This window comes from Seriola aureovittata, chromosome 24 (assembly GCF_021018895.1).
Source record: "Seriola aureovittata isolate HTS-2021-v1 ecotype China chromosome 24, ASM2101889v1, whole genome shotgun sequence".
Lineage (NCBI taxonomy): Eukaryota > Metazoa > Chordata > Actinopteri > Carangiformes > Carangidae > Seriola > Seriola aureovittata.
In genome coordinates, this window is record NC_079387.1 from 1,624,532 (window position 1) to 1,649,615 (window position 25,084).

A 25,084-nucleotide genomic window follows, 5' to 3' on the forward strand; every position below is an offset into this window, starting at 1 on the left:
TTTTCTTAAGGCTTTTTGTAGTTCTTTGAGCAGTTTTATGTTTTGCAGGTGAATCCCAGGAGCCCCTGCGCTTTTGCCCGGTACACCCGTTCTATCCATCTATCTATTGCTGGAAGACGGATAAAACGACAGCTGCTGGCACCTCTCAGTCTTTCTCATTATCCTGAAGGAAGAGAAGGATGGAGGAGACTAGTGTTGTGCAACCTTGCCTTACCCTTACGTCAACAACTCGGCACCGCCTCAGCTCGAACACGATTGGACGAGCTTAACCGTGCGCAGCGTTCTGATTGGCTCTTCGCGGCGTCACTCTACGCGGCTCTGTTTCCTGGTTGTCGCTGTCAAACCCAGGCAACGGCTCAGATAACAGCCGATGTCCTCAGTCGCCGCCCTGCATCGCTCCGAGCGAGGTTCATTCAGCCACAAAACAAGAAATCCTGTAAGTGGGAATGTCTGTTGTATCACCCTTTGTTTTTTTGGAGTTTTTAAAACCCATGTTAGGAATATTTAACCCTGTGTTTTTTGGCAGAGAGCCAAAAAAAGCGGAGCAACATCTGCAAGTTTCTCCTTGCTAGTGTCAGTGAAATAATAACCTCTTCTCCTCAGTTGTAGCGAAGGACACGCCAAGTTAATGTGTATGATTATTTTATTTAAAATGGTGAAAACAGTTAAATGATCCCTGTAACGTTGGCCCTTCCTGTCTTCTTTTCATAACGTGAAGAGCTTATTCGTGACTGTTAAGACGAAGCTCGTTGTTGGTTTTCCTCAAAGACCAAACTGAGCTGACATTTTAATCCACAGCAAGATGTCAGTGTAAAATGCCAGCGACTTCCTCTTGTGTGGTGATAGACAACGGAGCAATATAGCAATACATCGACCTGGCATCATAAACCCATGTGACGTTAATACCGCCTGTTGTTAAATGTCTGTTACATCAATATTACAAACAGGGCTCCCGATCTGCATCAGGAAATACATTTTAAAAATGCAAAAATTCAAAGGAGCTTCACCATGTGTTTCTTCGAAAACCAGCCTATATAAAAGGCAGGAACCCCCCCCCCCCCTTCCTTCCTTCCCCTGCTGACTCATAATGAGTCTGCAGGCCGTTGTAAAGTGAAATCACTTTGGGTTGTTAGTTCCCAGTGTGTGAATGAGGAGGAGCGTGTCCCAGCATCATCATCAGGAGGAAGAGTTACACTTTTTGGTTATGTCAGTCCTTTATTAGTGTTTCAATGTCACTCATAACTCCTGTGGCTCAGTCGGCTAAACTACACCCATCAGCAAAGTCCTGTCAGAAGGGTTCCTCAGGGCTAATTATTGTCATATTTGGCCTTTATAGTGTTCAGTAATGAGCAGCCTGTGAAAGGGTGTGAAGGCCCATGGTATGCCAGTCAGTGTTGGAGTGCAATACACAATGCAGGGGCTGGGTATGGGTTGAAACAGTTCAATTATAGTGCTGAGTATGCCAAAAGTAAACTAGAAATGTAAATAAAAAGCTCTTTTCATTTAACAATAGGTGTTGTTTTTGCCTGAATATAACAGTCTAAAACTAGGGCTTTGTATTGAGCCTTTGTTACTGATGGAAATTTGTAATGCGTAGTATTGAAAACATTTAAACATAAGTAACCTTGTTCACTTAATCTTTGATTTGATATTTCCTAATTTGAATGACAAATGTAGCCAATTTTATACTGTTTAGTATAAGTACTTGTTTATATTACTTAGAATGAGTAATGTACTTAGGGATGCAACTAATCGTTCACCCTAGACTAAAAAAATTTAGATTTGAACCAGGAACTAACTAGTCACAGAATAAATAAACAAGATTACAACTCTTACCAAATATTTAGGTTCAGCTTTTGGCACTTGGCAGTTGTTTACAGCGCGTGCCGTGGTCACATTTTGGTTGCTCACAACAAACTCACTGAGGTTTGATATTTAGTGCTGGCAGAGGGGAATATTTCATATTATTAACCCATATTTTGATTTGATTATTTCTAATTCGGGTCTTTACTCTTCTTAGTCAGAATACAGTAGCTCCTGAAACACATTTTCAACCATAAAGGGACATGGAAGCTCTTCTAGAAACCCTTTGTCACAGTTGCACAGAGAGAGAGCGAGAGAGAGAGAGAGAGAGAAAGCTATAATTATTTGAGTCCTATGGTCATATAGTGTAGCTCACAGCTTTAGCACCTAACATATCCAGTTGTGCCACGATAAATGACACAGTGCACTTTCAGGTCTGTAGAGAGTTTGCTTTAACGTCTTTACAACAAGCAATAAAAGAGACTGTTTTTGCTAAACCGAGATAAGTAAATGTTTGCTTTTAGATTGGCTTGTACAGTTAGCGACCCACAATCCTAATGTACTTTTTCTTTTTGTCATTTAGTCATACTTTGTCTATTTTATGCCAATTTTAAGGCATATGATTGTTGCAGTTTAAGAGTTGTATAAAGTGACAAACAATTTATAATTTGGCCAAAAGTTGGCAGTAGGAATATGATGCTGATTTTTGGTGCTAATATTGGCTGACGCAATAGCATCCTACTTGTAATAGGTCATTTGTTAGACCAAACTGGTTATTGACATTTGTGCCATCTGTAGCCGTGTTTTATTAAAATGCATTAGAATCTGCTTTGGCATATCCCACTCCCTGGAAACCTTTAGTCAAAGTGCATTACGGTGAGAATGCAAATACTTTTTTGGGCCGCCCCTGGTGGGAATTGAAGCCCTCCATCCCGCCAGGCCAGTCTGGTATCATGTTCTGCTCATTATGGAACACAGGGTCATTAAGAAAATGTGGAAACAGTATCCTAGCAGTTGCTTAATACTAAACTGAAAACATGTTATTATACTATTTTTTAATCTTCATTTCAGACAAGATATGGGTGATACTGCATTTTGCCCTTTTAATATAATTCGGCTACTTGGAAACCTCTCCAAAGAATGTGAAGACACAATTTTTATTATGATATTGAGAAAGAATCTGTATGACTGTAGTAACTGTGTATAATGTTGATTGGTCACATCAGGCTGAAACCCGATCAGCTTCATAAGGTCAGTATTGGCCCTGATACCAATCCAGCAGGTTGGATCGATGCAGGTCTAATCTTTTATTTTCTTAAGTTTCCTGTTTTACAGCAACTATGAAAACCAAATATTTTGTGCATAATTAGATATTTATCACAATATGCATGCATTGCACACATCAGTTAATTATCAAAGCATAGTGAATTTTATTATTGATTAACATGGCGGTTAGTGTTATCAATTAATCAATTTGTCTGATCATGTGGTGTTTTAAATGTCAGAAATAACAACAAATGATCATCACAGGCTACCAGAGGGAATGTGGTGTCCTTTAGGTTCTTCTTCTGACAAATTGTTAAAAAAGTGTCAATTTTCTAATGATGGGACACAAAAACTTTGAAATTATTTTGCAAGAAAATATAGCAAACATTTAATGGTTCACTGAGTTTCTCTGAGTAATGAAAGTTTCTCTTCTTAATTTGTGTCACAGGTGATATGAGCAGGTGGTATAAACAGACATCAGCACACGCTGACAGCATTCCTCAACCTCTCCACTTCTTCTTCACGTGAACTTTTGTCCTACCGTTGCAGCACCCCCCCCCCCCCCCCCCCCCTGCAGACAGTGCTCCCTCCCATCAGCTTGCATGCCTCCTACACATGATCACCTGCCATGTCACAGCCTTATAACCCGGGTGTCCCTGCTCTGTCTCCTCACTGCACTTTACTGTCTCTGCAGGGCCAATGGCGTTCAGGAAGGCTCTGAAGAAAACGGCGATCATAGGGGGCGGGGCGGTCGCCACGGTTTTTGGCCTCTCACACCTAATAGAGTACAGGAAGACGCAGGTCAGTTGATGAAAGATGTGACCTCTTGAGTTTGTGTGCCTGAGTCATTCCAGCAAATGTTTGCTTTGTTTCTTGTTGTATGAATCCAGTTTGAATAGTGGCCTCCTGTATATGCTGATTCAGACAGCCGTTAAAGACTGTATACCTCTAGATTATGGGCATGAATAGTCTTCTGCAAATTTGTAGGGAGGGGCTGCTTTAGGGCATGTCCTATCTAGATTTTGGAATGTGTTTGCCTTTTGCAGGAGGGACCAGTTGACTTGAAAGCCTGCACTGGATTGTAAACAGCTTAGTACCAGCAGCTTTTTTCCATTGTCGTTAAACACATCCACAAACACCCAAATGTTTCTCTTCTGCTTAAAGGTGCGATATGTGAAATGTCTTATATTAACTGGGGAACTGAGGAACCTTGAGCTTGTTCTGTCACCAGTGTTAGACTGTTGAAACTCCTCCTACATCATTTTGTAGATAGATATGTGTATGGTAAATTTGAAGCTATGCAGGCGGCTAACTTAGCTTAGCATAGAGACTGCAGCTAGCCTGGCACTGGTTTAGGGTGACAAAATCTTCCTACCAGCATCTGGATGTTAGTGGTAGCTTCATTTATACTGTAAATACATGAGTTCTGTCAATCTTATTTAACTCTCAACAAGAATTCAAACAAGTTTCTCTCACAGGTTGGTTTCCTTGCCAACACAGACACACATCACCTAGCTCTAAGCCAAATTCATTTTGTCTGTTAAACTGTGTAGTGAACACTGAGAATGCCAGACCTGAGGTTAAGAACCATGTTTTTTATCCCAATTCTGAAGCATTTAAAATAAATGTACGTATTCTGTGGAGCTGCAGGTCTTGACAACTCTTAGAAACCAGAAATTTCATTTCCAAAAGTCTGATATATATATATATATATTTAGTCTAGCCTGTTGTACAGAGACAGTAATGTTAATGTAAAACTTTAAATCTTTTTAATCTGATTTTAGAGAAAACTGAACACTGGGAAATCCCCAGTACCACTGTTCCTGAACTCTGACCTTATACAAAATTCATGTGTGAACCTTAAATAAATATGTCACTTTTTATTTGGTTCATCCATTCATCCATTCAACCATTCACTCACCCATTTTCTGCTGCTTTTCCAGTTCCTTAATTAATGATTAAGGAATTAAGGATATTGCACACAGCTTATTTAAAATAAAAGTCAATAAATTCATGCACTTTGTATATTTAAATTTGGTCAGTATGATTGTGAAGTAGATATCAAATCACATTCTATGTGGTATTGACAAGGTCTTTAAAGTCAGTGTAACTTGGTAAACCCTGTAAATACCTGTATATTACAGGTTTTGTGCCACATTTACACTTTTAAACCCTTTCACTCTTAAACAACCAGAGTATTCAGATGGAGCACATCTCCAAGTAATGAGCAGCTTCTTGACAGCGTATGTGAACGACACCAAAATCCTGAGGAATGAGAAAAATTCAAACAGTTAGAGAACAACAGACAAAGTTTTACTGGTAGTCGAGGTCTGATGTTAGCGTCTCGCCTCATGACTGGTGACACTGGGAGCACTGGTCTTGAAAGACACTGGTGTTTTTCTTATTGTCAAGCCTCAAAACTCGTCTTCACGAACACATAAGTAACCACACGTCTTGGCTTCATTTGAGATGGACAAGCAGCTGTGTTTCCTCCTGACCTCTGACCTGACGTAGGCCTATTTTAGGCATGCCGCACCACTACATACCAGACTTTATGTGACTGTACAACCTAATGTGAACTCTGTTTTGTGTCCCGGCCCGATATTGTCTTCTCTTGCCCATCGTCGTCCTCTCAACCAAGCATGGATTGGTAAGCAAGAAGTCGACCCTGATGAAATATAATTATTTTCACAATAGTTTGTAATCATGCATGCGTCTAATCCCAGTAATTGCAATGCTGATGAGAAGAATGTCCATCTTGTCTCCTTTAGCAAGGGCATATGGGTTGGAGAAGATTTCAAGGCAGCGGCCGATTGGCTATTAGCATGGGCTTTGCTGTGCCATTCACTGACTTAACTTGATTACGAGAGGCACGCTGGGTCTTAATTCTGTGGCAGTGTTTGTCTGTACGCATCATCAAAAATAGACAATGATTATATCATCGTCTTGTTTGCGGTTGCAGGCCTAAATTACAAATGCCTGCTACCATTTGCAAGTCAAATGCCACGCTGGCTTCAAAGCAGCTTGATGCAATCATTTAACCTGAGCTGCTAAGTAGAAAAATGAATAAATATTTCATTAGAAGTGAAATCCCACATCCTTGTATCAGAGAGGAGCTGTGTTTTTTATTTTTTATTGTAGTTGTGATTATTTCTTTAAATTAATTATTTTGCTAATCAAACAATGGGTGTAAATGATGCTCAAAGACTGGAATTTGATTTATTTGGTGGGTTTTGCAAAGTTGAGCAGCATGTTGCAGCAGGTAGTAACCCTTAGCAAACTTTGCTTTGCTACTAATCACAGCAAGAATATGTTTTTTTTTTTTTTTTATCTTTTAGCAACACCTCACTTGGAAACTAAAGGTGAAAATGAGACATTATAAGCACATTACAATCTCACTTTCTGCCAAGAAAACCAGATCAAGTAAAAGTCCTGCTAAATATATTTAAAGTATAAAAACTACAAATTTAGCAGCTGTTATATTATTAAATATTATATTCCTTTATTATTACTGATCTGTCACTGTGTACGCAGCATTTATCATGTTGTAGCTGTTAGAGTTAAAGCTAGAATTAACTACTGTATTTCTTATTGTTGCTGTCCAATAAAGCAAAAAAATATATATTTTAAAGATCAGAAATGTTTGTTTCTATTATGTGTTTACATATTAAAATTCAGCCAGTTAGAAATTAGTAATATCATGACATCATTCTGTCCAAATCATAACAGTCTCCACTTGTGAGTGATGCATCACTCCATCATTATAACGGTAATAATTGCATTTCTAGTCATCATGCTTCTGTACATATATTACGTTCCATCCATTACAACACAATAATGCATATTATATGGAAGCATACAACCTATGTCATCACGCAGTCACACCAAATCCATAATGTATGAAAATGATTGCAAGTCATTATATCACGTTTTTTTTATGAGGTGATTATAACGCAAGAATAAAGCATAAACACATTACACTGTGAATGTGTATGCAGTGTGCTTATAATGTTTCAAAATGCACCTCAAGGAAAGTGTTGCTATATTTGTTTTAAAGAATTTAAAATAGAGTTTAACATAGAGTTTAACCTAGAAACCTATTTCACACAATTTAGGGAATTCAGAGTCATGAAAACTACTCATTGTGTTTGTGTTGGTGTGTGTGTGTGTGGGTGTGTGTGTCTGTGTGTCTGTGTCACATCCAGGCTCAGTTAGCCCACGTGGCAGCAGAGGCAGAGCTGAAGGTTCCGTATGCGGACGAGCTTCCGTCCCGGCAGGCCCAGCTCACGGCGCTGAAAACCACAGAGGAGTTTGATGTTCTGGTTGTTGGAGGAGGGGCCACGGGTGCAGGATGTGCCTTAGACGCTGTCACACGCAGTAAGCTCACTGTCAGCAGCTCCTATCTGCTTTCAAGTACATCAATCCCCTGGGATGTAACAGGTTTCAAGCTCTGTAATTGTCCTTATTGGGTTATGATTGAAGGAGGGGAAACGCCTCACAGGCTGGTAACAGTTTATAATGTTGTATAATGGTCTCGCTCTTAGCTGGTACTAAAAATACCCTTAAGAAATTAGGTCAATTATAATCAAGTTAATTGTTATTATACAGCAAATATCTGAGGTCAAAATTAATAATGAAATACTCTGTTTGTTTGCGTAGGAGTGGACCACAGTTTATTGCTTTTACATGAATTTACATTTGATTTTACATAGTCACATAAAGCATCATGGGACAGCATCCTTATTGTGATTCCACCCGCAACAGTATTGTAGCTCTGAGTGATAAAAATACACTCATCTAGGTTACCTTCAAAGCACAGTGTTGTGTGTGGAATCTTTTGCATCAGGTTTCTCCTCTCAGGCTACTTTAATTCCTCCCTAACCATCTGACTGGTGCTGGGAGCTGCGGCTACTGGGCAGGAAAACTACCCCCCCCCCCCCCCCCCCCCCCTGTTTTGAGGTTGAAATGAACATTACAAATTTTAAATTTACAGGCGCCCATTGTACATTTTTCTTAATTTATTTTTTGTGTTTTGTTGTTTAAGACCAATAGAGCATCACTATATCATGGCTTCAGCTCTTTTTCAGTGAAACTAAATGTAATTTTCAGTCACTTATGGAAGCTGTATCGACCAGTTTCATTATAATAAGTTAATTGCGAGGTTGATATAAATAAATGTCCTGCTGGAGAGTTTATTATATTTTTGTCTGGTGTGCCACACTTCTGAAACTGAAGGCTTTTAAGACGTTTTAGTATAGTGTAGTAGTAAACTATACAAGTGTATTAGTAAGTGGTTAAGTGACTCATCATGTATGATTTTCCTCAGACCTCAAGACTGCCCTCGTAGAGAGAAGCGACTTCTCTTCGGGGACAAGCAGCCGGAGCACCAAGCTAATCCACGGTGGAGTCCGCTATCTCCAGAAGGCCATCATGCAGCTGGACTACGAACAGGTTCCTCTTCATCTTTTTACTCTTCGTCTTCATCTCAACGTGTCGCTGTTCTTCCTCCCATCATCTTGTTACTGTCATTCTCCGTCTGAAACAGTACATGATGGTGAAAGAGGCCCTCCACGAGCGAGCCAACCTCTTGGAAATTGCGCCGCACTTATCCGCGCCGCTACCCATCATGCTTCCTGTTTACAAGTAAGTGACAGACAGAAAGATGCCACAAGAGCACGGGCAGCACAAACACACAGGTGATAATTGTCCTGTTAGCGTAAAGCTTTTCACTGAAGAAGATTTAAGTGCCATTTCATTTCTGTTTGTTCTGGCTTTCGATGACTTAAAATTATAATGTATTTCAGTTTGTATCTGATTTTAATGACTGTGTTAATTACCAAGATGGTGGCAGCTGCCTTACTACTGGGCAGGGATCAAGATGTACGACCTGGTGGCTGGGATTCAGTGCCTGAAAAGCAGCTACGTCCTCAGTAAGACCAAGGCCTTGGAGCTGTTCCCCATGCTGAAGAAGGACAAGCTGGTGGGAGCGATCGTCTACTACGACGGTGAGTCAGTTCTCCCTCGTTTAACACCCGCTTTGCTTGAATTTGGATGTTTTCACATAGACTCCACCATGTGTGGACAGTAATCTCTTTCTTTGTTGAGTCATTACTTTTCTCTTTATTTTCTGTAAACATGAAAAAAGCAGCTGAGTCAGTCTTGCTGTTTTCCCTTCTTGTTCCTAAGTACAGGCTTTGAATTAAATCAGCCAGTGATGGATTGATGAAAGTGACTATGAACCTTGAGAGCATAATGGTTTAAAGTAGAGCTGTGTAAGGGGAAGGAGCCTCTCTGTGCTGAGCAAATGTAATGACATAAACGATCTTGAAAACCCTGTGAAAACATGGTTTTAAAATGCCTCAATGTCCCTGTGAAAATATGACTTTTTGAAATTTTTGAAAATATGCCATTCCTGTAACGCGGAGTCAAGGCCTCCTAAAGGGTGTCACAAGACAGGGCCGAAGGTCAGGAGATGTTTAAAGACATAGAAGATGATCAAAAACATATTAGTTCACCTGACTTGTCTCTAATTATTACTTTTGTTCCACTGAAATACAAAAAGATGAAAAATTCAGACATTACTTTGTTTTAAACCTTTGATATTGACTCATGATATTTTCAGAAAATTCAGTTGTCTGTTTTTCCATAACTCAACCTGTACTGAGCTAAACACGGTGTGGTCTCTCTTTTGTGGGAAAACTTGTTGTTGTAGTTTGACAACTGCACAATTAGCATCCACAAAGCAGCGCACAGCCTGTACAGCAATGCAAAATTAAAAGAGCCTGTGTCTGAATAACTTGTCATATTATAGAAATAGTGCAGGATTTGTGTGATGAAACCAAACAGGAGATTAAAGATTCTCTGTTAGAACAGGCCTCAGATGTAAATCCCGCCTGTGGCGTTCTCATGTCCACTGGTCCCTGGCGAAATGTGTTGACAGGCTGGTAGGATGCCCTCTGCTCCCTGTGGCAGTAAAGGTTGCGTGTTCCCTGGATGGGCGCGGAGGAGAGCCAAACATATGCTGAGTGTCCAGCTGAGCGTGAGGAGATTCATGCCTCCGGGCATTGTTTCCTTTCCACCACTGAAAATAACAACTTTGTGTCTGCGGGTGATGGGTCTGTTACTGTAGGCTTCAATGAGTAGCAGCTCGTCCCGTCCAATCACAACAGGTAGCTGTTTTATTGTTAGATATGATGCTTTTAATTACTCTTATTTATGGTTTTCAACAGTTTGGCAAAATGTTACAGCACATTAAATATGAAGTTTCATTTTTAAAACCAAAACAAACGTCCTTTTTCTCTCCAAATTATATTTTATAACTGGATTTACTGCAGCCTGGAAAAAGGACAGAGCATTTTCTTGGTGCAAAGCAGCATATGTTTGATTTCCACCTCCTCCTCCTCCTCCTCCCACTCCCCACCATCATCTGCTCTGAGGGGGGACAGGGCTGGGATGGTGCAGGGGTGGGGCGTCTTTTCTCCAATTACGCCGTCTGGAACAATCACGCCCGTGACATTTCGAAATCTGACCTTCTCTCCCGGCGGTGTAAAGCGCAGAGGAGCGACGCCGTCGTCGGTCGGACCAGCTGAGCAACAGCTATTTCTCCCGCTGTCTTGGTTACCGCCGCTCCTGCTGCCACCAACAACAGCAGAGACTCTTTTTATTCTCACAAACACAGGACAGCGTATGTGTGGGCCTAATCCTCTCGTTCTGAATAAGCTGGGTGCTATATTTGTTTATATGCTCCCAGCCCTCTGGAAATGCATCTACAGTGGTTTGTTACCAGTGCATTTCCTGGGGTGTTTCTAATATTCTGCCCCCCCCCTCATGTATATAAATAGGAAGGACAAAAAGTGAGAAGTGCTTTATTATAATGTAATCCAGTACCACCTTTAACATGCATGTTGAACAAAGGTATTTGGCATGAAATGGGAAATAAATACAGTGTAAAAATATTGAATTACTTCATACTAAGAGGTTCAGCACCTGTAGTAAAATGAGCTGTGCATATTTGATACTTGAATAAAGTGCCTGCTGTATATCTGTCATTTTAAAGTGATCCTGGCTTCCTGTATAGTCGGTCCAGTGTTGTTTGAGTTTACCTCTGCTTTTGTCTTACAGAAAATGGTTTAGGAAACAAAGCTTGTTTTTACTTTTGCACACATTTTAAGTCAGTCTGGGTAAGAAATCCGGCTCACGGAAACTGCCTGTAAACACAACACCCTGCAGACAATAAGCGTACACAACGCTGCTGGAGGATTAGAAAAATAGGTTGTACAATAGGAGACAGATTCCTTACAGGAGCCAGAAGGAAGAAAAACAAAATCTCCCTTTCTGGAGGTTTTCAGAGACAATAGACGAGAACAGGATTGGCCACAACTATAAGAAAGTGAAAAAATGATTAAACAAATTATCTTATTAATTTTACTTTCAATATGGCTAGAACCCTCTCTCTCTCTCTCTCTCTCTCTCTCTCTCTCTCTCTCTCTCTCACTTCTTCTCTGTCCCCCGCAGGCCAGCACAATGACGCGCGAATGAACCTCGCCATCGCTGTCACCGCCGCCCGCTACGGCGCCGCCATCGCCAACTACACTGAGGTGGTTCACCTGCTGAAGACAAAAGACCCGCAGACGGGCAAGGAGAAGGTGTGCGGCGCCCGCTGCCGGGACGTCATCACAGGTGAGGCGCGCAGTCTTTGCACAATTTTTAAATGCCCTAATGCTCTAAAGTTTGGTTTTATTTTCATATAAAAGCGTCCGCGAGTCCTTGAACCAGTCATCAGAGAGACTGGAGAATCCACTTTGAAGTGTGATTAGGTCAGATTTGAAAGGTCAGTAGATATCATTAAAGAGTTAAAGAGAAGTCTGACTGGCTGTCATTTCAAAGGGGTGAAATAATTAATTAAGTACGTTTCAAATGTTACTGTGTCGCATGGAAATGATACGAAGGAAAAAGTGCTCTTGCTTCAAATGTTTCAGGTAACACATTTGGCTTCTTCTTCTGAGTGTTAAATGTAAACTGTAAGATGCTGTTCTGTTTGACTGAGATCTATTTTTCACTGGAACACCAAACACACTTGACTCCTCCCTCTCTGTAACAGGACAGGAGTTTGACGTGAAGGCCAAGTGTGTGATCAACGCCACCGGACCCTTCACAGACTCACTGAGGAAGATGGACAACCAGGAAACCTCAAACATCTGCCAACCCAGCGCCGGTGTTCACATCGTCATGCCAGGTTACTACAGGTACGACGCAACGCCGTCACACAGTCCCTGCTTTCAAACTTGCAAACATTTACTCCTGCTATTTCAAATGCATGAACTTGTAAATATTTATTCCTCTGTGTTTTCTCATCCCTCTTTGTAAATACTAATCTGGCTAAACTATCATCTGACCTATACCTACATGCATAAGACATTCTTCCCTGGTTAAGACACAGCAGAGCAGTAGAGTGGTTTTGTTGAAGTCGGGGGTTTTAAAGTTCATCGAAGCTTATTGAGCGAAACCCGAGGGAGCGCGAGCCCTTTGAACAGCGGCAGAAATGCCAACCACCTAATTCTCTTCCTTCCTTTCTCTCGTATTCCTCCTGCCGCTATCTGCCACCCCCCCTCCCCCCTCCCCCTGCATTTTCTCTTATTTTCTTCCTCTCTAACTCCTCACCTCCTCATTTGTTCTCCACCTTTTCTTTTTTCAGCTCTTCCTCTTCCTCTTCCTCTTCCTCCTCCTCCCAAGTCTTGATTCTTCTCTCAGACACAAATGCAGTAAATTAGACAGGAAAATAAAATCGTCATAGCAGCCACACTCATGAGACAGTAACAATAATAAAGTATTTGTTTTCATAATGAATCCTCTTTTTGTTGTTTCTGTTCCACAGTCCTGACAACATGGGGCTGCTCGACCCGGCCACAAGCGATGGACGTGTCATCTTCTTCCTGCCCTGGGAGAAGATGACCATCGCCGGCACGACCGACACCCCCACCAGTGTCACGGCTCACCCAATCCCGGGGGAGGACGACATCAACTTCATCCTGAGGGAGGTTCGGAACTACCTCAGCCCTGACGTGGAAGGTACAGGAGTTTTCTCTTGTGTGTTTTGAAGAGCACGCTGTCTAACTGACTCCATTACCCAGACATCACCTGGCCGGTTCAAGTTTCTTATGGTTGCTGTTGCCATAGTGACAGTAGACAGCCATGCTAACTGCTCCCAACGGTCCTGAAACACGTTTCACTGGATGGTTTTTGTATGTTTTGAGAAATATGCAGAACAGCAAGTCAAAAAGCAAACATGAAGAAAGTTAAACAAAGTTTATTTGTATACCCAAAGATCACATGTGATGTCTCAGTGCTGCTATATGATCATAACAGTCCCAACCGAACAAGTTCTCAAAGACAAGAAAAAGCTCCTCACAAAAAGCTCAGGATATAGTGGAAACATGGAAGGAAAGAGAGGAGAGAGAGATTTGTGTTTTTATTTTATTATTTTTATCGTCACAGATTAACAACTCTTAGTCCTTTAAGCTACTTTTTTGTTTGTGTATCATTCGCATGTTATGTGATTAAAACCAAACCATATGAAACCAGTAGCAACAATAACCCACCTATTGTAAAGTAAGAAATATAGAAAAAGGAACATAAAAATACAATCTACAACAATGAGATTCGTTTAAAATATAATGGAGATTGTAATAGGTCCCATTCGAGGATAAATATATGAATATATTGTATGATACAACTTCTACAGAAGGCCACTCATGTGTACAGAAAGTAAAACCTTTTCATCTTAGCTTAAGAAATGTTTTTTTAACAATTTATGTCTGGTTCATAGTGTTTGAGTGTTTCGGTTCGTCTTTGTCCTACAGAGTGAATGTGACTGTGTGTGTGTCTGTGTGGCTTGTGTGCAGTGCGCCGAGGAGACGTGTTGGCAGCGTGGAGCGGCATCCGTCCCCTGGTGACCGACCCCAACTCCAAAGACACTCAGTCCATCTGCAGGAACCACATTGTCAGCACCAGTGAAAGCGGAATGGTCACCATCGCAGGTCAGTTCAACTTTGTCTTTGTCTTGAATTTCTGAAAATTTTGATGATTATCATCTTTTGCGGGGCTGCGCGGTGGTGCAGTGGTTAGCGCTGTCGCCTCACAGCAAGAAGGTTCCGGGTTCGAGTCCCGTCTCTCCAGGTACTCCGGCTTCCTCCCACAGTCCAAAGACATGCAAAATGGGGACTAGGCTAATTGGATACTCTAAATTGACCATAAGTGTGGCTGTGAGTGTGAATGGTTGTCTGTCTCTATGTGTTTGCCCTGCGATGGACTGGCGACCTGTCCAGGGTGTACCGAAAGCGAAAAGATGCTGGGATAGACTCCAGCCCCCCCGCGACCCTACAAGAGGATAAGCGGTAGAAAAAAATTATCTTTTGCATCGATGCACAATTTTGTCTACGTCCAGGTGGGAAGTGGACGACCTACAGATCCATGGCTGAAGAGACTCTGGACGCAGCAATCAAAGCCCACGGCCTCTCTGCTGAGACCTGCAAGACCGTTGGTCTGATGCTGGAGGGGGCGAAGGGCTGGACGCCCACCCTCTACATCCGCCTGGTGCAGGACTACGGCCTGGAGATCGAGGTAAGAAACATAAAGAATAGCAGAAGGTGGATGAGTGTATGGAGTAGTATGTACACTTGGGTTTTGTGACGTGAGTTTAAATCGTACCAATAATCTCACCTCAGTGGGTGGAGCCAGAGAACCACAGGTTTTCTGGGTAAATAGAATTCATCAGAGAGATTTTGGTTTGTTAATGTAGGTCAGAGAGAGACAGAGAGTTTAATAAGACAATCAAAATTATTATCAGTCTCAAAAAAACTGATGATTTTAGGAGGAGTTGCATGTCTGAGCTATTTTTTTGACAAATGACAGTTTATCTCTAATATAATTTATCTTCTGTCCCTTCACACAGCGTAGTAACTACAAGTTTAGGTTTTGGTCTCTGCACAGGCACAGTTGTACCACCCTCACTGTGACAGTCAGAGTTCAGGATGCTGCACAGTGTTTCATAAAATAACCTTCAATCAAACACCTCAATTAATTATTTCTTTCATCGCTGCTCTGCTCCTACAACAGTTTACCGTACTAAAACATCTCAGCACGGCGACGCGTAGAAGAGACGAGACCTTTAACTACCTGCTGTACACAAGACCAGATACACACATACACATACATTCATCTACTAACAACCCTCGCTCACTCAGACACACTCGCTGTCTTCTTCTTCTTCAGCAGCTGCAGCGGCAGTGGAGTTGACATTAAAGGTGCTGCTGTAACAAAGCTGACATTTCCACTACACAAAAGACTGGACACACGATGAAACGCACTGTATGCTCAACAATTTATCAGTGGCATTAAGTAAGGGCACATTGATTTACATCAGCTACATGCCATCTTTCCAATAATTAGCCTGAGCGTTTTCATTAAGTCCAATAGGACATTGTTTCATGAAGAAAAAGTACTTGTGCCTACGATATACTTACTCCTCATTAGAGGCGTTCTGCACCGGCTCTGCTGTTCTCTCATATCTCCCTAAAAGGTCACTGTTGATATTTGGACGGCGTTTGCCCTTTCCACATGATCGGCGAGCCGACGATCTGAATGGCAAATAGACCCCTTGTGTTCTGTAAACATGTGACACCTCATTGACAAAGTGGCGCAAACGTTTATCGCTTAACTCCGAAGAGGTGAAATCGATGGTCAGGATCTTCCACGACAAACGTCTAATTTCTGTGTTGTGGAAGCGACGGCTTAAAGACAACTCACTACTCACTACACTCTGACTGTGATAATAAAAGAAAGATCAAGATGTTACTGTTATGTGTGTATTTTATATTTACTGTGTATTGTACAATTGACAATATAAAAGCATCCAAACAGCTGTGGAATATTTCTAAAATTTGTTTTGTTTGGAGATTTTTTTACATTAAATTTTTTTCTCTGTGCACAGGTAGCACAGCACCTGGCCTCCACGTACGGTGCGAAGGCGTTTGACGTGGCAAAGATGGCTCAGGTCACCGGGCAGAGATGGCCAATCGTAGGGAAAAGACTGGTGTCCGAGTTCCCGTACATCGAGAGCGAGGTAAAGCGGGATTTCATGCAAACAAATAATAGTCTAATAGTGTGTCTCCATGCTTTTTTTTGTTTCATGTGAGTACGTGTCTTTCTCCACAGGTGCTATATGCGATTAAGGAGTACGCCTGCACCGCCATTGACGTCATCGCCCGACGAACACGCCTGGGCTTCCTGAACGTGCAGGCCGCAGACGAATCGCTCCCGCGCATCGTCCAGATCATGGGGAAAGAGCTGGACTGGAGTCAGGAGAAGAGGACGGTAGGATTTTACAACTACAGCTAATTTGACGATTACTCGATGAGACGGGAAGTTTTCACATCCGTGTGCATGAAGACTGAAGTGTTTTACGCAGCGGAAAACCGCATGTAAAACCAAAGTACTGCAGAATAACCCAGAAATATTTCTTCATGTTTCTCAACAATATGTGAAAAAATCTTCCAACTGCAGGAATAAGTTTAATACATGTTCCTGTTTTTATTAAAGTTAGTAAAGTCTCTATCACCCAAAACCAACCAACCATATATGCCACGCTTAGGTGGACTCTTTTATATATTTATTTATCTGTTTTTAAGAACTCTCATTGAGGGGCTTTCAGATAACAGGAGCAGAAAAGGTCATGGAGAGACAGATGGCTAAGTAGATATATTTATAAATCCCAAAATCGTGAATTTGTCTGTCGCCCACTTCCAGGACGGACAGACATGAAACAGGTGGTGCATGTACGGAGTCGACAGACGTAGCAGTAACAGGTGTAAATGTAATACGGAGTATATGTTAACTGTGATAAGTTAATAAGAGTTTGTTTAATAATTAAGTAACAAATCGGCAAATATTTGAATAATCAATTCACCATTTCAGACTTTTATCAAGAAAAAATGTTGCTGCTTCTCTTTGTCATAACAGTAAATGAAATATCTTTGGGGGGCTGGTTGGACAAAACAAGATATTTGAAGGCCTCTCATTGAATTCTGGGAAACTGAGGTGGGCGTTATCAAACTAGTTTGTGACATTTCCAAGACTAAAGTTTTCTAATAATCGTTAGTTGCAGCTGTAAACGATGAATAGCAACAACTCGTGGGCATTTTAAATAACAGATGTGGGTATTGTCTCCGTTTGTGTTTTTAAAGCTTCAGAGAACATTTTGACAATGTGTCGACAAACAAGACTGTAAAACTATAACTGTGTATTCCTCTGTTTCTATGTTTTACTGTAAATATTTAGTCACTATGAACATGTTTTTTTTTACTGTGTAACCATGGTAACCCTGACAACAGAAGCGCTCTTGGTTACATTTGGTATGATTGAAGATAAAATGACTATGAACAGTGGAGGGGATTCAGTTCACACACTCTCTCTCTGTGCTAACGTGAAATCCAGGCGGAGCTCGAAGCGGCGAGGAAGTTTTTGTACCAGGAAATGGGCTACAGGTCTCGCTCTGAGCAGCTGACGAAGACGTCCGATATCAACTTAGACTACCAGGAAGTAGTAAGGTAATTATCTGCCGTCTGTTGAAAGTGGAATTTCTCTTGGTGTGTTTGCCCCCGGCCTCTGTGATCCAGGTAAAAGAAGTGAATGTGTCATCTGAGTCACCCTCAGCTATTGCTTATTGTGTGTACACTAAGAACACCCCGCAGCGAGATTTTCTGCCAAACTTTCACCTTTGGATTCAGTCGTTATTGTCGTAGATAAGTTGCCAATAAAAAGTTGCAAATGTGAAGAAAACAATAAAGCTAAATTTGAAACCGTGTGACTTTAGCTAAAAGTCATGTGTTTGTTTGTTTGTTCTTTGTCATGATTCATTTCTCTAGTGATCACACCAGTTAAAGCAGGAGAATTTCAGAATCAGTTCAGTTTGTTCTGCAGATATTGCAGATATAGAACAGATATTAAATCAGCCTTAAATTAGATAAGGACTGTTGTGTTATGTCAGAGTGAATAACTGCTCATCTGTTGACAGATACAAGAAACGTTTCCATAAGTTCGATAAAGAGAGCAAAGGATTCATCACCACTGTTGACGTCCAGCAAGTTTTGGACGTGAGTTTTCCTTCATCACCTGTCCTCCATCTTTCTGTCCGTCTGTCTTTTATCTTTTCACACCCGTCTTTCATTGTAATATTATTGATCCCTGGTCTTGTTTTTCTTCTCTGCAGAGCATCAATGTCCACATTGATGAAAATGCGCTCCATGAAATCCTTAATGAGGTGGACCTCAACAAGAACGGACAAGTTGAAATTGATGAATTCCTGCAGGTACATCACACACAGACGGGAGAGGGAACAAATAACTGCGCATATTCACATCAGCAGATACAAAACTGCCGTGCCTTTTTCACACTGATAAAGCTTATGAAGGTGCTTCACTAGTACCTAAAGGAGTAAATCTCATATTACTTCCAATCAAGTAAAGAAAATATGTAACGTTTATAATTTTGGTAAATATTATTATTATTATGTTGCTATTTTAAAGCGTCCTCGTTCTTCTGCAGCAGCTAGATATTTGAAAACTTGTCTATGGAACGATCCAAAGGGAGAAATCTTTAACTTTCAATCATAAATAAAAAGTTAGAATTTAAAGTACTTACGTCCGTGGAAAGAGGAACAAAATAAAATCAAATTTAAAGTGCGGTGATATGAGATATTTATAAAATGCTGCTGATTCGAGAGAAAAAAAACAGGAAACATAAACAAGGTATCGTCTCACTTCGTTCATCCTTTAACACACTAGTGGAACAGCTTCTATTCCTGGGGTCCACAGGATAAAATTAAATTAATAAATCGTTGCAAGTAGTGCAATTAATATTAAAAATATATTATTTTCACTATTGAGTTTATAATTCAAGTGAAAACTCTGCTGCTCACTGATATTTCAACCTGTTTCCAGTAGAAATTGACGTGTTATTATCAGGAATGATCAAGAAACGAACTCGTGAAGTTGCTGCAACAGATTTAAAAGAATCGTGGAAGATAAAAACAACAAACGCTGATCCCAAAACTGACCTTAGAGGTAACATCTTTCTGAGTGTGTTGTGGTGTGAGTGTGTGCAGCTTCATCTGATGAGAAGGACTATTAATACCTAACACCTCTCTCAGTGTGTGGCCCGCTCACACCGGCACAACAGACAGGACCAAGGACATGAAGGCTGGATAATAGAAGCTCAGGGGACCTGGCATTGACTTTTTTCAGTACAGCCACATTTTCCGTCTTCAATCGTCTGCCTTGTCTTGTGATGAAATTATGGTGAAATTTGGCTTAAAAGGATTTTTATATACATCTTTTATCCCGGTAGATATTCATTCACAATGTCAGGAAACGGCAGCTTGAAAAGCAACAAAATGTCAAAGATTTTCTGTTGTTTTCAGAGTGATAATAATATTAATTATTATTATTACATTTTCCTCTTTATACATGCTGTAATGTTTTATCTGGTCATTAAATCTGAAGCACAAATTATCCTGTCGTAAAAAAAAAAAAAAGAAAAAAAAGACTGTTGTCCACCTGAGACGTGAGAACAGTGAACATCCGTCCCTGCACACAGAAGGTGTGAAGTCTAAACCAGCAGGTTTCAGCAGATGAAGCTAATGAGAGAAGAGAATCTCTGTCAGCGGCTCGTGTAATGAGGTGAAGTGTGTCCGGAGCTCCGGCGGCTGTCTGCTGCTGAATTACTTCCTCAGAGTCATTAAAGGAGAGTTTGACGACAGTCGATGATTTAGTCTTCATTAGTGGTTTCTCTGCTCACCGAGGAAACAGGCTCATGGCCGAACCAGAGTGTAAACACCCTCGAACCAGATCCCTCATTGTTGAGACCGTCTGAGTAAAAACCTGATGCATGTCGTGTGTTTTATGATGCTCACTGTCCTCGTTTGTTTCTGTTTGTGTGTACACCTGACCTGCACGTGGATGACTTAGGGACAACAAACAGGTAGTGCAGCACTGATGGGGAACCAGTACTGTAACCCCGGGGTGTCCTAAAAGGCTGACCTGAGAAGGGCTTCCTCTCACATTAACAACAAAGTTACACAATTCTTCCCTTCAGCCTGTAAATCTGAAGGGAAAACTGAAGGGAAAAATTCTGTCAAAACAGACTAAAAACTGAAGAAGTGTTAAAGCTGCACTAGGTAACTTCTTGCATTGGTAGTTAAAGATGAGTCTAGTGATATTCTGATTTTAAAATATATAAATATAAATCCATGAAAAGATTAAAACCAACAACAAATTGATCCAATTAACAACCACTGTCTAAAATAAATCTTATTCCTGTTTCCAAAAAGCATTAAACACACATGTTCCTTCCTCACCATGACACACACTTTATTTTTTAATAAAACTGGTTTTGGTTTGATTTTATTCTGTAATCAAACAACCTTCACATAACACACTTTTCCCACACACCCACCAATCAAAGCAACATAAAACAGACATCCCAGAAACGTGAAGTAATAACACCGGTATCGGTTTTCAGATATCCTCAAATATGAACTCTGAGAGAAACTGCGTAACAACGAGTTTCTTTCTGCTGGGATTTTGGAGATGATTTCATGCCAGAATCTAATTTGGTCAAATATATTTGGCACATTTAAAGGGCTGCATCTCTCTTTGCCGCACCGCTGGCTGATGTCATTTTCACGTAGAAAACAAAACAAAACCAAACGAATCAAACCTAGTTCAGCAGCTTTAACACATGAAGAACACGGTTGGTGTTGGTTTCATGTTCTCTCTAACTGCAGGATGCGAAGGTGATCGGACAACTCTGAAGTTTGATTGTGGTCGTACACTTCATTATTTCTACCTGAGGAAAGGAGCTGGTTTGTCAAGTTAACCTTTCCCGCTGTTGTCCCCAATGCTCTGCATTGTTCCCAAACATCAGCTCTAATTGGACGGCCCGCCCAGGTAGATAAAGACACGCCCAGGTAGATTAAGACCCGCCCAGGTAGATAAAGACACGCCCAGGTAGATTAAGACCCGCCCAGGTAGATTAAGACCCGCCCAGGTAGATAAAGACACGCCCAGGTAGATTAAGACCCACCCAGGTAGATAAAGACATACCCAGGTAGATTAAGACATGCCCAGGAAGATAAATCGAGATTCGTTACACTTAAAAGAACTTCTTCGCACAGCGCTACTAGCCAGCATCTACCAATAGCCTGCAAGTGAGGCGTTTAGGGAACATCGTTAAATTGTAGCTACAGAAAATAACCTTGGTTACACTCTCCCCGTCTAAACTACATGAGTCTGAACATCGGTCACACACCGCACCAGCTGAGTATATTTTCGAAGCACTGCTCTGTCTACCATGTCCTCCGCTCTTTCCTCTGCAGCTGATGTGCGCCGTGAAGAAGGGACAAGTGTCGGACAGCCGCCTGGCCATCCTGATGAAAACAGCGGAGGAGACTCTGGATAAGAGAGGGCCGGTGACAGTGGACCGGAGCGGGGGCGGAGTGTGAGCCGGAGACGAGGAGGACTTCAGGGACGTGGGGCTCCTGCTCCTTTAAATGTGGTAATGACAAAAAAAAAAAAAAAAAAAAAAAGGGTCTCATGCAAATAGCGCTATTTGAATGACAATGTTGCAATCAAGCATGCGGCGGGATGAATTTGGCCAAATCAAGTGTAGACCAGCGACACTCCTGAGTGTTTTTATGGTGAAATTGTATCTAATGACTGAGATTAGTTGGTCATGATGTCAGATCTGTTTGTTTGCGCGTCATGTCCTCGAGTGATTGGGTCTCGACATCCGGTGCCTCTTATTTTACACAGCACACAATAGATCTGTTTTATACTGTCTTCTAAACAAATGTTTTAATTATGGCTCTCACACTTTTCATTTTTTAACATTATCGACACTGATTGTTGTGAAACACTGTCCTCATGCAGCTTCTTCAGACGGCAGCTGAGCTTGTGGTCATGCTTTGTTTTACAGGTTTATCATTTCCTAATAATTACCCAGATTTGTTTTTTGGAAGGAACTTTGTAATTTGGTTCCAATTATAGAGAAAATAGAGACAGTGTTGACATGACCTGGAGCGTCTTTTCAACCTCGTCTCCTGGAAATATTCAACCATCGTTTCTCCAAATGCTGAATGTTAAACGCTTAAGGCAGAAGTAACCGTAAATCAAGCGCTGATGGCTTTTATGAATATGCATGTCATCGGTTGTAGACGTAATTTTGTTATTCGACCTACAGTGCGAATGGTAAACAGCATACGCGGCGTCGAATAAATAGGAAAGAGAAGATGTGGAAACTGAAAACGTCAGGATTTTGGCTCGTCAGACGGAGACGATGAAAAGAGCACTTAAGGTTTTTAGCTGGTGAACTTCCTCTTAAGAAATAATGCACCTGTAAAATAAAGCCTCACAGAACTTCAGTGTGTTGTGTCTGCTCTTAGCATGTGATAAGCTCCAGTCAGGTAATATTTAATAGGTCTTAAAGCACTCTGAGATGTTTCTGAAATCCCTCTGCATCTTCATGTCGACTACTTCTTCCATCGGTTGCACTACTAGCAAAACTGCTAATACTGAGGTTTACACAACAAGGTTTCCAGCTTTAGCATTACTGTTGGAGGATGTTGTTCTTTTACATCACTGCTGTTGTTCTGTTCTTTCTATATATATATTTTTAAGAATTATTTATTCCTTTTTCTTGGTGTCGCTTCAACCATTTATAAACAAAACTAAAGAGATTATAGATTTAAGTGATTCAGAAAAAAAATGGATTTTAAAAGGATTTTATTAGTGGAATTGCACGCTACATGTTAACCTTATTCTCTTAATAATGTAAAGCACAATCTTTATTTTTACTACGTGTATTTGAAGTGCAGTTTATGATTTTATTTGATCTGAGAAGCTGTATTAACGCACATCCAGTCTGTGAGATGTCGGCAGACTGATATATAATCCTGCATGCTGTTAGCTGATGTTTTCATTGTTTATGTGTCAGAAATAAGACGTTTCATAGCATGTTTTTATCTTCAGCGTTTGGTGGATGGGAGGCGATGCACTGTGTGAATGTATGACATGTGCCTTGACGTGCCTAAGCTGTTCACAAACACTCCATGTTCAACAAATACAGGAAATAATGTTGAGAATGTTAAGATATTTATATTGTTTATAACGTTTATTATAGAAAGAATAGTATTGAAACTGCATTGTATGTTAATATGTGTAAGAACAGAGGCCTGTTGTGAAGGATGAGTTTTAATTGGGTGTGTAACTTAAAAGGGGAACTCATTTTGAAGGGCTGAGTATTAAAAACGAATAAAATGTTGTTTTTATTCTATGATCAGACTGTTCCAGTTTTAAATCAACAGCAACATTCAAATCAGGATCTGATCAAACCTCAGAGTCCTGATGAAGCAGGTTAGGATGAAGTTTGATTTTAATTGTTGCTAATTTAGTCGTGATTTAATGTTACTGAGAAAATGTTTTCAGAGGCTTTTCGAAGTTTGAATGAGAAGAAAAAACATTTTTTATTGTCCTGGAAGTTTTACCCGACAAGGCGCCTCGTTGGCCAATCGCATATGTTCAAGTGTCCGGTCCAGGAATTTCTACTGTTGACTTTGCAATTGTTGCAAATAAAGATGAAACAATTACAACAGTGATAATTCTCCAGAGTTGTTTCATCTTGTCTGCAGCCAGGTTTCCATCCAAATTAAAACAAATTTCCAGAAAAAACTGTTAAAAAAATAAAATAAAAAATGAATGTGAGTTTCTATCCATTAGTGGTTAATGGGTGCCATTAAACCAGAGCGGAAGTAGTCGTAGAAGTAGTGCAACAGGATCATGTCATTAAAAGAGTGTTAGTCAAAGCTCTAACGATTGAAAACAAAGTGGAAACATGTTGGAAATATGACATTTACCTCGCGTGGTTTTAACGCCAGACTTTTTCTGTCTAAGTAAAGTGTTAAAAAAGTGAGAAATAAAAACCCTTTATGTGTTTGACGAAGTTTCTTTTGTACTTTAAGTTTAGAAAAGTGATTTCAGAAAAGGGAACAGACTAGCAGCCCGTCCACCCTCTCTCCTCCCCGCTACAGGCCTCTGTTCAAGGATTTTATTGTGAAAGAAGTGTGTGTATGCTGACTGTGCTTCCTCTTTGCCTTCATATTATGATTTATATTCATCAATAACTGCAGGTGTTGGGATTATTTTCATGCAGTAAACTCAATCATTCCATACTTTCTCTCCTTGTGTACCAAACACTGTACCTGTTATTGAAGTGTGTGTATCAGTGTGCGGTCACATGGGGGTTGGACTACAATACCTCCACACTGAGGACCCTTCAAACTGCCAACGCCGGCCCGTCAACAATAGCTCATGGGCAGCACGACTGTAAACCCTGATGTTTGATTGTCTTCTTATGGATGAAATTACAGCTTCATCCAGGCTCAAAGAGAATCATGTTCCTCGTTCTTTTTTCTTTTCCACCACAACTGTTAGAAAACTATGAGTCTGTCTTTAGGTAAAAAAAAAAAAAAGAAACAAAAAGAAACAAAGCAATTATCTAATTAAATGTATCTGGTTGCTTTCACAGCTTTGTGTGGTTTTTGTGTTTCTTGTGAACATCATTCAAAGCTGGCGTCACGACAGCAGAGAGAAGTGATGCGACAGCCTGTGAACGGGACAGGAAAGATGGTTTCTTTTTCTCTTTATTCATTTTTAATGTCATAACCTTATTCTCATTATAACAATAACTTAAGTTGATGTTTGAAGTCCATTCTTGTTTATCAGAAACAGTAGTTAAAAGCAAAATGAGTTAAATTTTTTATTATGTATCTGAGCCCTTCAAGGATTTCTCCTGCATGTTGGCTGAAGAAGAAAATGTAATCTACAACTGACTGACATCTGCTGAAGATGTGATCGAAAGCTCCAGAACGCCTACTACATGGACCTTGTGGTCAACTGGTATGTCA

At 40.7% G+C, this 25,084-nt stretch overlaps 1 protein-coding gene across 2 annotated transcripts; it reads left to right on the forward strand.

The window, feature by feature from the left end:
* The first annotated feature begins 277 nt into the window (after positions 1-277).
* gpd2 (glycerol-3-phosphate dehydrogenase 2 (mitochondrial)) lies at positions 278-24,704 on the forward strand. Of its 2 annotated transcripts, XM_056370819.1 has the most exons (18): positions 278-436; positions 3,764-3,870; positions 5,711-5,719; positions 7,275-7,446; positions 8,396-8,520; positions 8,615-8,712; positions 8,911-9,074; positions 11,584-11,748; positions 12,170-12,314; positions 12,944-13,137; positions 13,971-14,105; positions 14,513-14,688; positions 16,058-16,189; positions 16,282-16,440; positions 17,560-17,672; positions 18,140-18,218; positions 18,335-18,433; positions 21,500-24,704. In XM_056370819.1, the coding sequence occupies exons 2-18, from the start codon at positions 3,769-3,771 to the stop codon at positions 21,623-21,625; spliced, it is 2,193 nt and encodes a 730-aa protein (XP_056226794.1). In that variant the 5' UTR covers positions 278-436; positions 3,764-3,768; the 3' UTR covers positions 21,626-24,704. The 2 variants fall into 2 exon arrangements, with proteins under 2 accessions (XP_056226794.1, XP_056226795.1); XM_056370820.1 differs by lacking the exon at positions 5,711-5,719.
* The last annotated feature ends 380 nt before the right edge of the window (positions 24,705-25,084 follow it).

Bases quoted from the DNA above. Each gene is read 5' to 3' on its own strand.
- gpd2 (XM_056370819.1), top strand. From the start codon at position 3,769: ATGGCGTTCAGGAAGGCTCTGAAGAAAACGGCGATCATAGGGGGCGGG. The intron at 9,075-11,583 runs GTGAGTCAGTTC...TGTCCCCCGCAG, and splicing joins AGCGATCGTCTACTACGACG to GCCAGCACAATGACGCGCGA. The intron at 12,315-12,943 runs GTACGACGCAAC...TCTGTTCCACAG, and splicing joins GTCATGCCAGGTTACTACAG to TCCTGACAACATGGGGCTGC.